The 19,374-nt window shown below is 42.3% G+C and overlaps 1 protein-coding gene across 2 annotated transcripts in view; it reads left to right on the forward strand.

Moving 5' to 3' along the window:
• Positions 1-17,065, forward strand: part of itfg1 (integrin alpha FG-GAP repeat containing 1) — a 156,532-nt gene extending 139,467 nt beyond the window's left edge. For both annotated transcript variants that reach the window (XM_071489191.1, XM_071489190.1), the window contains exons 15-18: positions 3,150-3,274; positions 7,498-7,580; positions 8,375-8,492; positions 16,434-17,065. In XM_071489191.1, coding sequence (XP_071345292.1) covers positions 3,150-3,274; positions 7,498-7,580; positions 8,375-8,492; positions 16,434-16,493 — 386 coding nt within the window. In that variant the 3' untranslated portion in view covers positions 16,494-17,065. The remainder of the gene's footprint in view (positions 1-3,149; positions 3,275-7,497; positions 7,581-8,374; positions 8,493-16,433) is intronic.
• The last annotated feature ends 2,309 nt before the right edge of the window (positions 17,066-19,374 follow it).

Below are 19,374 nucleotides of genomic sequence, written 5' to 3' on the forward strand. Positions count from 1 at the left end.
AGCAGGAGTGGGTGAAGGGGGTTCCGGGTGGTCATAGCAGCGAAACTAAAAGTAAAAACGCAGCTCTGTTTCCCTGCTGCTGGTTGTCGGCCATTAGGTTCAGTTGGTCAGGACTGACAAGAAAAAGGTTTCCCTTTTGATTTAATTCAAAAATTCAAAGAAAGTTGTTTTTGGTTTTTTTTTTTTATGTTTTTTTTTTTGCCATCCTAATTTCTCTTGACATCAGCTAAAGTCCATGTTCTTGCTGTGTCATGTTTCTTATTGTCTTACATGTCTTTTTGTTTTGGGGCCACTGTCCATGTTCCTGACTATTTTTTCCACCCCACTGCTTATTTGCATCCTCAGCTGTCCTGATGAGGATCCCTGTGTCTTGGATCAGAGCCTCATGCATTGTTTTTCTTGTACTGAGGGGTCTAAGCTCAGTTGTATTAAGAAGACACATTTTTTCACACATTATTTACCATATTTAGTTGTGTAATATGTGATTGGAGATGAGTTAGGTTGATGTATACTTGTCTTTTAAGGCCTGCTTGTGAGACAGGCTTATATCATTTTTTAAATACAAATATCAAATAAGTAAATGTAAAACTTAAGTTTTACATTTTGCCTCCGGGTTCAGTTATGTTGAGGTTTGTCTCTGCTCAGTCCAGCTCCTCCTGTCACCTCGACCAGCCGACGCTGCCACGCCACTCGCATGTTTAAAAACAGTCATCCTGATTTGACATGTTTCCCTCCTGACGTCTTCCCTCTGTGTCAGTGAACCCAGCAGATTATCATTTAACATCATGTACATCGTACGTCATACTGCAGAACACAGCTTTCCACTTTCGAGCTCTGGTGCAGTTCTCCTACCCACACCACTCACACACACATGCACCTCTCAGTAAATGTCAGATACCCCAGGATTCATCTTCAATGTCTGTCAGAAGCCGGGGCTTTGTGCTGCCCTGAACAAGTCAATGTCCACGCAGCTGTGCCCAGCCCTTCCTGTACATGCTGGAAAGCCAATATTTCTGTTTTTCTCCCCCTCTCTGTCCCTATCTGCAGCGTGCGATTAAGGCAATTATGCTGCCTCTTCACAACCCTACAACCCAGCACTAAAAAGCTGGGAAAATAGAGTACATCGAGCAGGAGCAAACATGTGAAATTAGAGAGACAAAGACAGTCATCTGATGAAAAGCTTTCTCTGGTAGAAGGCAGCAAAAGTCGATGGCTCTATTCAGCATTTAGACTGAACTGCATGTACATTACAGCATTATGGAGGGGCTTTTAGTGCACTAACACCATACAATAGCCACTACCTAGTTTACCAGAGTTAACTGCTCACTTTCACCCAATGGCTGATCATTTCTTACCCCCACATGAGATAATCCCGAGGTAAAATGGCAGCTTTATTCATGCAACATTAAAGAAAAGGAAGACTGATCTGTCCCAGGTACAGCTGAGGTGACAAAAAATGAAGAGGGGAAATCTTTTATTTTACTGAACTGAGATTAGACAGGGATTAAAGAAAATGGAGAGAAAGGGAGAAAGAGAAGCCAAACTGTTGTTGTGCTCCTCTCGGCCTGCAATACGCAGTCCATCCACATTAGTTCTGATCACTGGCTGCCTCCAGGCTTTCTCTCTCCTCCTCCATCCCTCTCTCTCTCCCTTCCTCTCTTTGTTTACCACGTAGAGGTTGATTTATGTCGGCTGCACTTGGCAGAGTTGGGTGGCGTGGGCGAGATACAGCAGCTGAAGGGGAGGGAGGGTGGGCAGGAGGGGGGAGAAGAAGGGGAAGCGAAATGAGTAAGGCCAAATCAAAGTGATGTATCAGGGGAGACGAGAGAGAGAGAGAGGAGCAAACGAGAGACTAAGGGTTGGATGAGAATGGTAAGAGAGGAGGGAGACATCACAGGGGGGAGGGGGGAGGTTGGGGGAGGAAACAGGCAGAGGTGTTGGACTGGCCTGAGGTGTCTCTCTCTCTGATTTGTATCTTTTATGATGCTTCTTCATGTCAGAATTCAAGGTCTCATGCTGCAGCCCCTCTGGCGCCGTTGCTCCTGTTGTGTGTTTCTTTCTCCGTCCTCTCATTATGTTTACGTGTCCAATCACTGACAGTCACAGTCAGGATGGGTTAGCCGAGATTGTGATTGTTTAACATTAGGTACAACTTTAATGGTCTCTGTGGGAATGCAGGGCCACAGCAGCTGCATTATAACAAGATCAGTCAACAAAATGGAGGTTATGTTTACAATTCAATCAGCTGTAGTGAGTGGGGCTAAGTTTACAGGCTGTAAAACACTGTATGTTATATTTGTCCGGATATTTTACAAAATGCAATCTTACATATTTATTTTTTTTAAATCTGCTGACTCAAATATGCAAAAGATGAGTGCAAGATGGTGACCACTGTCACACAAAGTGCACTTTATGTGAAACTTGAGGAGGAATAAAGTACTGATGATTGAGAATCTTTTTCTGTTCTCCTCTTTTTTTTTCATACCTTGTGGACCAGGAAAAGAAAAACAGAGCAAAAAGAGAAGCAGGAGGAACTCTTGACATCACACAAACCAAAGCTTTAAATTTTAAACAAATGTATTAATAAGTCAGTTCCAACATCAAGAGTCTACGTCCACATTAGCAGGTATAATCTTCGCCGTGTTCACCATCTTAGTTTAGTACGTTAGCATGCTAAAGGTTTGCTCATAAATCAAACCACTGGATAACTCAAATTTTTGACCTGATGATGGCATTAAAGGAACAGCGTGGGGCTTCATCCTGAGGAAAACATGTTGGGATTTTTTTCAAGTTTCAGTCCATCCAACAGTTGTCAAGACATTTTTCTGAAAACCAAAATAGTCAACCTCCAAAGGAAGAGTTCGGGAGATGGTCAAAGTCATTACAGACCATCCTCTGGAGACCATGAGTGTCTGGACCAACCCTAAGCTCAGTATATCCAATAGTGACTGAGATATTTGAGTCTGAACCAAGATCAAACTCCATCTGATTGACACTGTCACTCTGCTGCTATCATGGCTAAAAGTCAAGCAGTTTTAAAAAGATGAGGCTCATTGGTTATCCTGATGTGGTTACACTACGTGTTGAGAAGATGACATCTTTTTCATGACATTAAAAATTGTATCTTTTCTCTCCCAACCCTCTTGCAGCCGGTCAGCTGAGCCAGTCAGCTCACTTCTCCCTTCAGCTGCCCTACACTGTGCTGGGCCTCGGACGCAGCGCCAACTTCCTGGACCACCTTTTTGTCGGCATCCCCCGGCAGCCTGGAGAGACGGTGAGGAAATATGAGAGGGTTATATTACTTTGACAGCTCAGAGCGCTCCTTTAGAAAATCTGCAGTGTGTTCAGTCTCACAGAACAGTTGAAGCAGGGCCTTTCAGAGAGGTGTGAGCATCGTACAGCAGACTGAGGCGCACAGCTGAACCAAAGTAAACGCCTTTTAAACACTGGGTGCAAATTGCATCAAAATACATAAAAAGAATCTCAGAACGTGCGCAGTTAAGGTTGAAGAAGAAGTCGTTTCTGGGCCCCCTCACCTGTCCTGAATATAACAGCACATGACGTGTGGCTGAGTCAACGTCTGTGCAGTAAGTCGGCCATGAGAGATGAGCAGAAACAGCCTCGGGATCAAGATGTTAAGAAGTAGAAAACTTTCCAAGAGAAACATGACATGATGGACCAATTCATGCTAAGAGAAATTTAAACAGTTTTAAGCAGAGAGCAAAACTGTTGTTTTTTCTCCGACTGCTGAGGCTTTATATCATAATAGGCTGGATGTTACACATTTCTTCCAAGGATTACGAGGCTCATTTGAAGGCAGTTATGTGAAGATTCAGAGCAGATTTTCCTCTTCAAATTTTCTTATCAAATTAGAAATGTTGAACAGAGACAGCAGTGTTTCCCTAATCTTACAAAAATATTTAACGCTCTGTTGAGGTTTTTTTTTTCTTTAATTCAAGCACCAGTTAATGCAGCAAAATTTTGTGATAAATGGTGTTTTTGTTAGTTGTTAAATAATGATGTCTTCAAGATATTTGCAGGAGAGTGGTAGAATCCTTTAACCCATATTTTTTCCTTTTCTTTTTACTTATTTATTTAAAATTAATGATCAACATATATTCATGTAACACAAAACACAAGACTGAAATGACCTAAACAACACTACTCATCACTTCTTGACCCTACAAGTCTTTGGTTTGCTGCTTTTTTATGAACCCTGTTAATTCTTTTAAATGCAGGCAATTAGTGTTTTATTTCTGTTGCAGGATCTTCACAGTTTCACTCATTTCAATTCTCACAGTAAAACTCCTTTTTAAAGACTAAACCCTGCTCAGTGAGGATAAGTTAAGTTTTTTCTCAGGTGTTGCAAACTGTTTTGTTAGCAGTCATTTATTTTCTGCCTTCAACATTAGAAAACACCCATTTTTTTTTTTTTTTTAGCAGGATAAATATAAAGGTAGAGTGACAGTTGCTTTACGGCAGATAAATTCCACTTCCTGCGTATAATGTATGAGGTGATTGATGACATCACCGGGGGAGTTGATGCATGCAGGTGCAGTGAGCTCCTCACTGGGACAGGATTACCAACACACCCGTTTTTACTTTCTCACTCCAAACACATCTTTATTTAACAGCCCTGCTGTATGAATGACTCTGTGGATGCTGCCTGCGTGCGCCTTCTGTCATTTTACAAGCTTGTGTTGTATGAAAATAGTAAATAATTGATTGGTTTTACAGTTTTAATCTATTCATCAGCCACAGTTCTACACTACACTACCTCAAATGTCAGCTCTCTTCAGTTCAGCTCTCTCACTTTCTCAGCATTCATCTACATCTCTGTTTTCTCTCTCTCTCCCTCTCTCTCTCTCACAAACACACACACACACACACACACACACACACACACACACACACTGCACTTGTCACACTCAATATTAGGCACGACAGGGCCCTTTTTTTCCCTCCCGTGTGGTACCAAGGTCTTCGCCAAGCAGCTGATTAGAATTGCAGATTGGTGGGTCCGTGGCTCAGAAACTGTAGTGGAACCAAGAACACTCATCTCAAACAAGCAGTTTTGTTGTCCCCCTTTCCACACACATTCCCTTTTTTTCCTCTATGCAAAGAAATGTGATCTTTTTCTCCTCCTCGCCCATTCCTTCTACAAAGTGAATTAATGAATGCCTAAAGATGCGGCCCATTATGCAGAGTAGATTTTTTTTTTATCCACTGGGATCGGGGAGTGGGGTAACTCCATCAGATCTACCTGTAATGAGGAGGATGAGTTTTGGAGGAGTCTTCAGGAGAGAGAAGACGGTTTAGAAACCCTGACCCCACCCCACCCTGCTCAGTAGGCAGGTTTGGATCTTTCTGTTTTTCAAATCTCTTCATCTGTCTCTCTCTCATTTCTGCTGTGTCTCTCTCTGTCTTTATTTCTGTCCCGATCCCATTCTCTCACTTTCTTCCCCACTGTGCCCTTTACCATTTCCTCCTCCGAACTGAGAGTTCCTGCCTGCTGTTTCACAGAAGGAGCGGTTTTGTAAAATCCACTTGGATATCTTCCATCCTCTGTCCAATCACTCCTCTCTTCTATTCACCCCCTCCCCGTCTTTCTCTGTTAGTCTCTCTCCTCCTGTTCACTTATCTTCCACCCAGGGGATTCCCTTTGCTGCTCAAAGTGGTTTACTTCACTAATCAGTCCCCCACTTGTCACTCTCACTCTCTCCCTCACCCTCCATCTCTGTATCTATCTCCCTCGCTCGCTCATAGTGTGCTAGTTTCCCTGGCTTTGAACCAGAGTGTCTCTCTTTCTCTCTGAAGACTTGGGAACACTTTTCTCTTCCAAACAGCCAGATCGAATCTGCTCCCAGGCAGCAGTAGTGGAGGCTGACTCCTCTCCAGCTCTGCTCCCCCGCCAGTTGCCGCACCGACGGCAGCGCTTTCCAAGAGCTAAGCGACAATGGCTGGCGGCAAGAATGTGCTTGTTATGTAAAAAGCAACGCCGTTCTTGCACGCTTATTCAAAATAGCTGCAAGATGTGGTTCCTCTCAATTGATGGAGAACAGAGAGCCATAATTAAAGAGCAGAGGCACCTCCACATGCTGCCAGATGTATAAGTGGAAATGCTAATTCCTTCCAGCTACAACCATAATTAGAGTTTTTAATAAAAAAGCATTGGTATGATGCCCCCTACCCTATTTACATCTCTTAACCTCTGTGAACTCTTAACCCCTAATGAGCCAAAGCGCCATCTTGGATGCCTGGGCGGAGGCAAAATCAAGACAAAAAATCAGGCTCAGGAAAACTGATAATGATGCAGGGCAGATATCGAAGCACTGTTGCATCCAGGGGTTTAATACAGTCTGCATCTGTATCTTATGTCAGTTATTATCATTGGATGCTGAGCCTTAAGGCGGCAAACTACTAAAAATGAAACTTGAACTTGTGCAAAGTCAAACTGCTGTCAAACACAGCGCTGCGGGCGAATGTTTCTAAACTTGCTGCTGTTTAAATCCTGACGGCTCACTCTGCCTGTCCGGTGAAACACCTACGAGCCCAAATCCTCTCACAGGTTTTAATTATAAGAAGAATGTGATGTAACAACGTGATATAAACAGGACGCAAGGACACACGTGAAAACCATAACCACTTATGTGAGAGTGTTGACCAGGTGCAGGTAAAGGTGTTCAGGGGTGGGGGTGAGGGTACACCTCTAAACAGTGACGTCCCAACCCTGTGTCATGAGTTTGTGTTGAGGAGCCTCCTCTGCTGTCATCTTGGTTTATGTGTTTATCTTCACCTCAGATGATCTTCCCACAGAATATGTTGCCTTTCACTTCTTATAAGCTGTTTCTTCAGATGTGATTTTGTATGATGGCTCCTTTTTTTTTGCTCCAGTCACATGAAATCATACAATCATTTGGGTTACATGTCCCTTAATTTTTTATTATGGGCAATAATCAAGTAAGACATTAGTGAACAGTTTGGAAAAGTTGTTGTGACAGTAATTACCACACGTCACCTCAGAGTTGTGCTTTTTATGTGATTGTAAACACACACTCAGGCAGCAGTTCCAGTTTCCTCCCATGAATCCTGCCTTCAAAGCAGACGTCAGTGCTGCCATAATGAGTCACGTTACAGGATGAGAAAAGATGATGTATATTTTATCAGGACAGAGACTGAGATAATAATTTGCTCCACAGATGGCTGAACTCTTCACACACAACCACAGATACACTTCATCACACATGCAAATATACATGCCTATATGCACACAGATATACACACACCAGAAAAACTTTGTTGCTCCCCAAAGCGACAGTAATTTATTTCAAGTAGCAGGTTGTCTGTGCCATAAAGGTACAGCTTAAAATAGCCGCTCCGCAGTAGCTAAGGAAAACCATGGGACTCGATTACTCCGCCCCCGAGGACTTAACATACATATTGTGGGTGGGTGTGTGTGTGTCTTATGGAAATCTGTGTTTTCTCTGTCTTTTCCAGGAAATAAGGAAGCAGGAGTGGACGGCCATCATTCCCAACTCTCAGCTCATCGTCATCCCCTTCCCACACGACAACCCCCGCAGGTGCATAAACACTCTCCCTCACAGACATCACACCGTATAGATGGGTCACATGTGCCCATTTTCCTTCTTCACATCAGTGTAATTTTTCCTGGGAGGACTTATTGACGCTTGTTGCTATGGATACCATTGAACGCTTTAACCACCTCATCTAATGCCACATATTCAAGTTAATGTTGCCTGAGCTCAATACTGTTTCTGTGGTGTGTCTTTACAAAACGATGCCCAGATGTGCAAACTCACTCTCACACACACTCTCACCTCATAGCATGTGTTCTCATGTTATCACGACATGGAGCTCCAGATGGCTATTCAGCACCGACACACACACACACACACCCTCCTCCATATAGCCACATAACACTTGGTGTGCTCACCCAGCTCGCCAGACCTGCCAGCATGGGCGCACACCCACCTACACACACACCACGAGTGAAATAAGATCTAACTAGAACAAAAACAGGTGCATTGGTATTCTTCCTACATACACCATGAGTTAGCAGATTGTTAGGTGATACATTTAATATATTAGTATAAGTTCTTGGAAGCCAAAGACGGAGTAGAGGGTCACTGTTCAACTGTGACGCGAAAGAGAAAGAGATGTTCATTTATTTATTCTAACTTAATCAGGACACAGTCTCTGCTAATGTGTGCCATTTGGTAATTACATTGTTTTTCTGTCAAATAAAACTATGACGAAACATAAAACAACATATGGCAGGTTTTCATTTTTTAACACACCTCTCTCTCTCTCTCTCTCTCTCTCTCTCTCTCTCTCTCTCGCTCTCTCTCTTTAGTTGGAGCGCTAAACTCTACCTGACTCCCAGCAACAGCGTGTTGCTGACAGCCATTGCGTTGATCGGAGTGTGCGTCTTTATCCTTGTCATTATTGGCATCCTTCACTGGCAAGAGAAGGTCAGGACACACACACACAAACACACACAACGGTTCAGTTAATGCTGGCCTCTTCCCGATGATGTACTGCTTTTAAGTTTGTTTGTGTGTGTGTGTGTGTGTGTGTGTGTGTGTGTGTGTGTGTGTGTGTGTGTGTGTGTGTGTGTGTGTGTGTGTGTGTGTGTGTGTGTGTGTGAGAGAGAGAGAGCAGATTGGTCACAACCAGCAGCAGATGGGTCTCACTGTCCCTGTCCTGTAGTCCTCTAGCCTCCCACTGAGACACACATACACACTTTCTCCCTCTCTCTCCCTCTCTCTCCCTCTCTTCCTTTCTCTCTCTCTCTCTCTCTCTCTCCCCGGGCCACAACCTGGAAGGACGTTCAGCTGTAATTGCCTGCCTCTGTCCTTTCAGTAGGGCAGATCTGCTGTTCATTACAGCCATAAATGCGTCCTCCAGGGAGCCAGTGCATGTTTTCACATGTGTGTTGTGTGTCAGCTCCTCCTGGTCCCGTTGTTGTTTCAGTTACACACACACACACACACACACACAGCAAAAAGTACCCTGACATGGTGTGGTTGAGGACACACAGACACAAACATTATTTAACACTGATTCTCACAAATCAACTTTTTTTTGTTCTCTGGATTGTTTTGTTTTTCACCTACACACTGTGGTGGTGATGCTGACTTCTGGGCTGAGCGGTGCAGTAAGTTGCTGGCATCTTCTCCAAGCCATCTGCCATCTGCGAGTGTGCACACTTAATGGCGGTGTGTATGTGTGTGGAAGTGTGTGTGCATGGTTACACACACAAAAGTGCTCTAATTGCCCTCATTTTGGGAGACGTGGGTGTAAGATTTAGCTTCATCTGAACCAACACTGCACGTGAAAAAAACATGGCTGTTGATGAACCAAGTGTGTAGATACACTGAGTAGGCTCAGGTGGATGGGAGGAGGAGTTGTGTGTGTGTGTTGTAAAAATCCTTTGCTGTGATTCATATTTTGTTTAACATAGTTTTCCCACATAAAAAGTGAAAAAAAAAGGAAACTCGGGCTGGAAGCTCATCTACTCTTACTTCCTCATTGAGAAATTCTGGATCAGGCCTTGTGCCCTGCCCACCACTGCTGCTTGTGCTATGTTGTCCAGTGAAAGAGCAGAGAGCATCAAGATGGTTAGTGAGGAAACATCGGAGAGACTCAGTCAGACCCAGACTCAGATGAGGAGCTTGTTGAGACCAGAATCAGAGACTAGCAGACATATCAGAACAGTTAGCGTAGTTATCATCTTTTATTTGTTAACTTGTAACTGCCAGTGGCTGACACAGTGTTAGAGGTTGTGCTACTGCAAACTCTCACTCTCTGTACTGACAAGGTTTCAAGTTTATTTTGCCCTGTCTTTGATGGGATTGGGTTCCTGAGGTTATGTGACATATGAATCTCTGGCTGTCTGAATCTGTTTTTATGAAACTGTCATTGGTTTACTGCAGTTCCACGATTCACTTTTGTACACAGTAAAGCAGCTGGTCAGCAGTATCAGTCTGTAGCAGTCCACAAACTTTGTCCTTTAAATCTGTAACAAGACACTGAACCATATTTGGTGAAAACATCTAACGTTGACTCAAAATCCAAAAAGTAATGTGATTAAAATTGTTACATGTATTATCAGGTTTCTGTTATCTCTTATTGCTTTCTGCCATGTTTGCAATGTAAACGACAGAAATGTAGGTTCAGTGACCAGATCGCTCACTGTGTTACATTTGTATGTACACAGGCTTGTACATGTGGATTGTTCATCTGTTGTGCTGATCATTCTACCAGCAGAGCTTCATGCCCGTCTGAGCCTTGGAAATATGCCAACCACCAATCACCAAACATTGTCCATGCTACCGTGGACACCTGAAATATCTCTTCCAAATTCATAACAGGATTCACAACATTTTCATGTGAGCCTAAAGATAATAATTTCAAAATGTGGCCATGTCTGACTTAACTAGTCTGAAATTGTTGTGTCTAAAACAGCTGTGCACTGCAGTATTGTCTCTATCTGGTGTGGATGAACTGACCTATAATACACTGCAGGGCTGTGTTCAGACTGTCAGCTTTAACAAACATAACAAATTTGGAGTATGTGACTTGCCTCAACAACTGAAACACACATGTCTGGACTGAAAGGCCAATGTGGTTTAATCTCCTGCAGCATCCAGGCAATCAAGACTGAAAATGAATCCTGTATACCACTAACATCGCTAACGTCCCCCCTCATATCTCATCTTCTCCCACCTCTTCCACTGCGGGGTATCCAGTAAGGTCAGGGCGAGCCCGCTGATTGACATTTGACATTTCTGTGTGTTTGCGCGGACGCCTCTGGTATTTGCTCCTCTAATAACAAAGTCAGGTAGAGGGCAGAGGCACAGGGGCAAAGACGTGCTGTCCTGCCTAACAAGCGAACAGAGCTTTTACACAGCTCCCGTGAACTTGTCCGCAATGAAATATTAGCTGCGGTGATAATGGATATCTAACAGAAAGACATATTTAAAATAGATGGAAAGATATGTAATGAAGCAGAATGTAATCACTCCCCTCACCTGAGATCCATCATCCTCATGTAGGCCAGATTTAATTAGTCGACATTAGAGCCCAGTGAGACTACAGCATGTCTCACTGTAGCTTAGCACCTGGTTTCAGACACACAGACCCACCACTGCGACATTGAAACCTTTTGATGGACACAAATCAATGCTTCTGCAGCTTAATGATGATTCAGGCCTCAAGACGATAATTTGGTAACTTCCCCTGGATCAATTAGACTCACCCACAGCACAGCCCAGTGGATCAGCTATCCAAAGGGAAGCACATCACATCAACCCATTTGCTCTTTAAAGCACAAAGCTCTAAAAAAAAAAAAAAAACAGGGGAAAAAAAATGCAACATGAATTGATGTAAGGCGCTGGAAAACAGATTAGGACCTGATTACAAACCAGAACTGATGGGATAAAAAAATGCAGTAAATGCGTTGCTGCCCGTCTTTGTGCGGCAAATTAGTCAAGATCCAGGAAGGATCAGCGGTCCTTTAAAAGGGGACAGTCATCTCCTAGTCTATCAGATGTACTGAGACTGGCTTCAGTCTTTTTCATACAAAAACATGAGCTGCTTTACTGCAACATTTAGACTAAAGTGTTGGGGAAATGAAAGAAAACAGAAAAGGATGGTTTCATTCGGATTCTTTAAAATGGATGCCTGTTTTCTCCTCATCCTCAGTTGATCAATAATTTCATATAACAGATCTAAATGTATTATTGACTGCACTGTCATCAGTCCAGATGATGCAGAAACTTTTTTACAAATGACAGCCGCTAAAAAATTGTAATATGCTTCCCTCCTTTGATCCAGCGTCCCATCAAACCTCATTACAATGTACTGCTGTATAAAATGATGTCAGTCTTTTTCTGAGCCATTACGTGCCCAGGAATTATAGGTTATCACAACATTTTTAAAGATGTATTCCATGAAGAATTTATCTTTTGAGCATTGAAAACTGATCCCCTGTTCGCTTTAAAGTTGATTTAAATAAATACAGTTGTTTTATTCTACTTCTACATCTGTTCTTCTATGCGTCTGAGGAAAGTTGTGTATTCTTTACTCCACTTCATTTATTTGAAAACTAACATTGCAAGTTACTCTACATTTAAAGATGTTACTTACAAAACATGCAGTGAGCTTATACATTCTGATGCATTGTTGTAGATGTAGCTACAAAGGATATGTAGAAGGTTAAATTGGCTCCACCTGGCCCAGCTGCAACATTAAAAATGAGTTCATACTTCTTCAAGTCTGCCTTAAAACAATCCTCACATTGTCTGCTTCTGCCTCCTGCCTCTACTGGCTGTGAAAAGTTCCCTCCCATCACAAATCCAATGTAAGAGACGGAGGAGAAAACCCACCATCCTCAGTCGGTGAAAATATGTTTAGCTAAAGCTAAAATGAAATGTTACAATCTTTGTAGTAGATTTTCCTCTTTGTGTTACTGTCCCTTCCTGCAGCTCAACAAGGACACATTGTCCAGAGGCAACAAGACAAGTTTGTGCTAAAACTAACTCAGGTTGCAGAAGTCTTATGTGAGCTTCAGGTGAATTTTAGGACCAAGGACCTTGTCACCATCACTTACTCTGGTTTTACGTGAGGGCGAGATCTCTTCACGGCCGGTGTGGAGAGGAAGAATGATCACAGTGAGCAGTAATTTCTTCAGTGTACATACAGTATGTCTGTGTGAGTATCGTCTAAAGACAGACTTGAGTCTGTCCTTTAAAGTGCTGCTTACACATTAATGCATCTGTAATAATCCAGGGGTGTAATTATATAAATAATAATATATCAATATAATTATTTTACGTGTATTACTTTTCATACTTAAAGTTCATTTTTCTGAGAAAGCTTTGTCATAGATGAGCATTGTTTTATTTTATTGAAGGGCCTGAATTCTTCTTCCACCAGTGTCCTTTAGAAACAAAACACCAGGTTTACTCCCAGATAAGATTTTTCTAACTTCTCTTAAACATCACCAAATTTGTGCATGGATCAATTTTGAATACTGTCACAGTGCTGATAGTAAAATGTGTCTGTGCATGTAAAACTAGTACTGAAGCTGGACCTGATGCCTGCTCAGGTTTGTGACCGTCACACTCTTCACGCTACATTTTATTTATTGAATTTTGTTTTGCACAACTACGTTTTTTGATGACAACTAGCATTTGAGAAGTTTGGAGGTTTTGTTAATTAAAAAGAACATGTTCAAAAACACTTTTATAACCTTGAGTTAGGTACCAAAACAATGTTGTTTTAGAACCAAAACTTAAGTATCATATCAGCGATGATATTGAGAAAATTCAAACGATTCCCGGCTCTTTCCGTGGCAGTAAAATCACATTTCTACTCAGCACATGCTCCCTTTTGTTAACAGGCAGTGAAACATGAATATGACCAGGGCAGCGTGTGTCCAGCTCACAAGCTCAACGGAGAGAAGATTGAGCCAGAAACAGTGTTTATCTTGAAAACTATAAACTACAAGCTTTTTACATCCACCTTTAGGTCTACAGGGCGTGAGATTCAGGGCGGAGCACACTTCGATTCTGACTGTTGAACGTTAACACAGCCTCCACAGCCGTCGCCTTCTTCTGTTCAGAAACAACTGTACATCATTCCCACTCCTGCGCTGTGGGGATGTACACAGTCTATTCGCTGAAATTACAAAATGGCTTCCACAGGGCCCCAGGTTCATGAGACGTGCTACACTGCAGAGGGCAACATCAGAAAATATCAAACATTCACTGCTGTTGTCTAAAAGTCTTCCTCACCACACCAGGGACATTAGGAGCATGTGATGTGGACGGGGCCCTCGGGGGGGAGGTGATGTGAGGGTGAGGTGGTCTATGCTGCACGTCTGTCAGCTTGTTCTCAGCTTAGCTCGACGCTGCCGCCCCCGGCCTTCACACCTGCCTGTTTGTCTCCATGCCCAGATGATGATAACAGCCTGTTGGCTAGAAATACGCACATATTATGTCTTTATAAACACTTATCCTTAAGAGGCCTTTTCATGTTTACGTAAGGGCAGAAAATGTGTATGTGTGTGTGTGTGTGTGTGTGTGTGTGTGTGTGTGTGTGTGTGTGTGTGTGTGTGTGTGTGTGTGTGTGGTTGTGCTGATTAATTGTTATTATTCTCCATGTTTTCCTCTGTTTTTCTCTCCTGTGGTTGTATGAGACAAAAGATTTGCCAGGACAACAGATAATTCAGTCGACTTTTTTTTAAACCTGTGTCTTTGTGAGTAAATATTAAAAGGTGAACTTCCCCACCAGAAGTCTGACCAAACACTCGCCACATCTGTTCTCCTGTGGTCACTCAACAAATTTGATAATTAGACAACAAAGTTAACCTGAATTTATTCTTTGCTCATTTTTGCCTGCAGCTTTTTGTGTTTTTTTACTAATTAATTGGTGGTTGTTGTTGTTGTTGTTGTTGTTAATGATGATGATGATGCACAAGCAAAGGGACCTAAACTCACTAATCTACCAGTGGGTCCATTTAGTTAAACTATGTGTCCATGTTTAATGATGGTACAGTCAGCCTGGCCTAACACTGTAGCTGTGTAAATAATGTGAACACATTCAGCTTGGTCGTGATGCTGAAAGACGCCACTGATCAGCTGGAGGATCACTGGCAGCGTGTTGCAAAACTAAGGCTGTTTTCTCAGCTTGAGGTTTAGGAGTAATACAGTATGTGCACGTGTACACACCAGTGTTCAGTTTGACACCTGATTCCATTTGGTTTTAGTCTTTTGATAAAAATGTGTATAACTTTTATTCACGTTAGTCATCTGATCATTGTTGGTTTTAGTGTAGTTGTAGTTAATAAAATAACGACGTCTCAGTTTTGTTGTGCATTTTTCATTTCCTGTACCTGCCTTGTTCTCGTCAGTCTGCAGTAATAACAAGCCAAACAGTTCATATCCAGCTGTTATTCCCAAACTCTGTCTGTTTAAACACAGCCACACACTGACTATCGTTCCCGCTCACCGGTCATTATTGTAGCTGCCCTCTCTACAGAGCAGCATGCTGTGTTCACATACAGGTTCAATAAAAACACTCTTTCTCTGGGCCCTGCCAGTGTGGACTTTGCATGTTGTCCTGTGTCACATCCTAGCTCAACAGTATGTGACAAAGAGGGAGTCCACATGTAGTCTGTGTGTACTGATAAATGTTTAATCCAGTAAATTACAAAAATGGAGTAGAGTGTGTTTGTAGAGTGTGTAGAGTGTGTTTGTCAGCAGTGTATGTGTGTGTGTGTGTATGAGTGTGGAACACAATGCAGAACAATGTCAGTCAGCAGCCGGGGGAGGAGAGTGAGAGGATGTTGCAGGTCTGCTTCATAGCCTCCTGAGCCCAGACAGGGCCACCCCTGAGTCCGTCACACCCAGCAGTTGAGTGGGTTTCCTCTGGGTGCTCCAGTTTCCTCCCACGGTCCAAAGACATGCAGGTTAGGTTCATGGGCTCCCAGTAGGTGTGAATGTGAGCGTCTCTGCCTCGCCGGGCTACATAAAAATTACGAACACAGAATGAGGCAGGCGCTGTTGTCTTTAATGCCAGCAGCAGAGGTGGTCACAGTCTTTGTTTGCTTCAGTGTAAACAAGGAAAGGCGTCATGAGGAGGGGTCTTCTTAACTGCAACAATCCAGGATCTCTGTATAAAGGAGGATCCTGTGTCAGCCCTGTGACTGACTGGTGACCTGCTGAGGTTGTACCCCGCCTCTCACCTATTAATAGCTGGGACTGGCTCCCGCAGGGTACAGCACCTTTTGATAACCGTCAGCCTCTGGACTGCAGGTTTTCATCATTTGTCCCAGGTGTTTTGTTCCCACCTCTTACTTTTCCTTCCAAGAATAAATACCGTTACCTAACATCACCTGCTGAGACTTTACCAGGGACGTTACCGACAATCAAAATGCTGCTTAGTAAAAGTACGACAGGTCAAGCAGCAAAATGAACTTCTGAAGAACATGTATGTTTGGACTGCAGATACTGGTTTATAGTGTTTGATTTTCCAAATACTACAGTTACAATATAGTTCACTGATCCATCTCTGACTGACTGTGTCGTTGCTGAAAAATGCAAAATATTGTCCCTTTGTAGTTTAGTTATTGGTTTTAGTTTCATAATCAGCTTGGATAAAAGTTTGTCATAGTTTTTGTTGGAAAAATTAACAGTGGTAAACACACACACACACACACACACACACACACACACTTAGCATTACTACAGAATCTGCAAATTAATGTAATGTCTCATGTGTTCAACACTGCAGATCAAGTTAAAGGTTTATGTTGCTGATTGTGATTCATAGACTATTTATATCCCCCCCCTTCTCTCTCTCTCTCTCTCTCTCTGTTTGTTCGTGTTCATGTGTGCGCTCATCAGAAAGCAGATGACAGAGAGAAGAGGCAGGAAGCCCACCGTTTCCATTTCGATGCCATGTGAAGGAAGGAAAACTGCATCATGGAAGAAGATCCTCTCCTCCACTCCTCTGCCTGCCCCCCCCCCTCCCCCCACGCCTCTTTCACACACACATTTTCACATGGACTCATTTCAAGGGCCAATAAATGGGTCCTCATTTGCACCAAAACGTTTCTTTTTGATATTTGTCAGTCCTCGAGTCAGATGTGAAATATTTATGTTCCATTTCATTTATTCATTCCAGTGTTAGAAGTACAGGAGTGGCAACAAGACCGCGGAGACACAGAGAGAAATCCTAATGGAGATCACTGACAAGTTTAAAGCAGGGATTCCTTTGGACTGGCTGCAGTCAGCAGCACGATCAACAGTGTTTTGACAAAATGACACAGATTAATGTTCCAAATCTCCCAAAAACTTACTCCAGCTGTGTGTTTATACTGGTTCACTGGAATGGATGCAGCTTTGGCACAAAAAGTTGACATGTATAATGTTACTTGAAATCCATGTGTGTGTTACTGTTCATTGTCTTTGTGTCGCTGATTCACCTCTTTTTTTATTTGACTTGGATATTGTAAAAAAAAAAAAAAAAAAAAAAATCCTTCATATTTTATGACCTGGGACATTAAACTGAGTTGAATTATCTAATATCAATCTCCGCTTTGCAACTGCAGCAGCAGCAACTGGTGCAAAGTGAACAAAAATGGATGCATGATATTTCTGCTACCAATCTCACCAAAAATGATGAATGGCCTTTTAGGTTTCCTGAGTGCAGATTCATCTTTTTCACACTGGATTGTATCACAGTGCATCATGGGAGTGCCAAAACCGGAGTTTCTGAGTTGCATCCTGCAAATGTCTAATACTACTGCATCAAAGCTCAGCGAAGAGTCTAAAAACTGTTAGTCCACTTTGTTTCAAGATGTAGGTTTAATTTTCATTGTCTCTCTGAAGTTAAGTGGGCCAAACGCTCCGGTGTGTTCAGATAGTTGTTTCACAAGATTGAGCTTATGCCTTTCTAAATGGTTTGCACTTTTTTAACAAATTATTAACTGTGGGTGTATGTAATTTATTTTGTTTTGTGGATTTGATTTGCAAATGAATGTTGAAGCTACTAAATGTGTTTACTTACTGAGACTGAGAATAAAGGTTTCTCCTGCTTAAATCAGCCCTGGGTTGGTTAGTTTGTGGTTTATTGGACTTCTCGTCGTGTTAATGTTGCATTCCCCTTAAAGCTGCTTGTGAAATAAATAGACACACATTCAGTCCCAAACCCATAATTTACCACTTAGAAGAATTCTTCCCCTGAAACTTCTCTCTAAGAACATCCATTGTTTATTTTGTAGCAGGGGAGGCTGGAGGGAGATTTACACTTAAAATAATCATTTTTATACACTCATCATAATCTTAATTTATTGTGAGCGAAGCCACACAGAAATTAAACTGCCTTTAATTTTCCACAGGACCCTAGAGCCCCATTTGAGCAACCCTGTGGTCCCAGCACCCCATCTCAGGAGCCATCCTGCTAAATAATGCATGGACGGAGGTAACCCTCCCTGCATGGCAAATGAGAGTAAGACTGTCTCAGATGTGGTGGCCTTTAAGCAGAGCGATGCAAAGCATTAAGTGATGCAAAGCATGTATGTCACACTAACATATACAGTATTGACAGTCAAAAGCTGGGTGCAGGTGTGTGTTTGGAGACACACACAAAGGGAGAGAAACAGAGAGAGAGAGAGGGAGAGAGAGGGACTTCAGCAAGGAGGGGGAGTGCACTACAGGCTGTGGTAAGTTACACAGAGAAAGCCAGAACAGAACAGGAAATGAGATGGTTTAGCCTTTAAAATAAAAGCACGGACCACTACTGCTGAGGTAGGCACAAGAGTTTTGTAACTGTCCTCAAAACTTTACAAGAATTTGTTTTTGATTAGTCAGATCCCAGATTCTGTTGTGGCCCAACATCACATTTAGACCGAGACCAATGCTTTACATCAGGCACCTCTACCTCTACTTGAAATTTAATATAGTTGAGTTTCATAACATTAATAATGATCTGCAAGATTTTCTAATTAGGATGAGTCAATGGATACTACCAAGAACAATGTTGCACACAAAATGTGTTTGTTGTTTATTCTGAATAAAAGCAGAACAAACCAGTTTTCTCCTTTATGCATTATGTCCACCTCCTTATTTACAACCAACCCACCAGTAATAACTGGGCTGTTTTCAATACTAAACTCCCTAATAATCAACCTAATGCAAGACAATATAAATACAAAATCATATCATTAGTGACTGTGATCTTTGAATGTCTTTTTACTAAATTGTTGTGATTTTAAAGGGCCCATATTTTACACTTTTACTTGTGTTTTACTTTAAGTGTGTAAATCCCTAAGAAGATATATTTGTGGTTTGAAGTACTAAAAACCGTCTCAGTGTAGTTTTACATCTCCTCTCTCAGGCTCCTCACTGGAGCTCTAGTAACAACAGGTCAGTCAGCCAATCAGAGGAGAGGCTCTGATCCTTACATTCACAAGGCCAAAATCATGTGTTGTGAGGTCACCATGACCTTAACCTTTGACCTTTAGCCTCGAAAAAATGTACTTAGTTCATCCTTGAGTCTGGGTGAATATTTTCCTCGAGGCCTTAGTTAGATCTGTTATGGATTAATGGACGGATGGAAAACCTGAAAACAATATGGTTGTCAAGACTGATAAAAAGACGTGAAAATCTCACTTTATGAGACCTTTTTGTTGCAACAAGTTCGCCAGTAAGGTTTTATTTTGAAAGACATGACCGGAAAAGTGATTTCTTAACGGAGTCTGCTTTGACTGTGCTCATGACAAGCCACTCATTGATGTAAGCAGCGCCCACGGCTTAAATGAGGCTCAGGAGCATTTCTTAGTGC

The sequence above is a fragment of the Trachinotus anak genome, unplaced genomic scaffold, assembly GCF_046630095.1.
Source record: "Trachinotus anak isolate AG129_WGS33_773 ecotype Australia unplaced genomic scaffold, CSIRO_AGI_Tana_v1 ptg000011l, whole genome shotgun sequence".
In the NCBI taxonomy this organism is placed as follows: domain Eukaryota; kingdom Metazoa; phylum Chordata; class Actinopteri; order Carangiformes; family Carangidae; genus Trachinotus; species Trachinotus anak.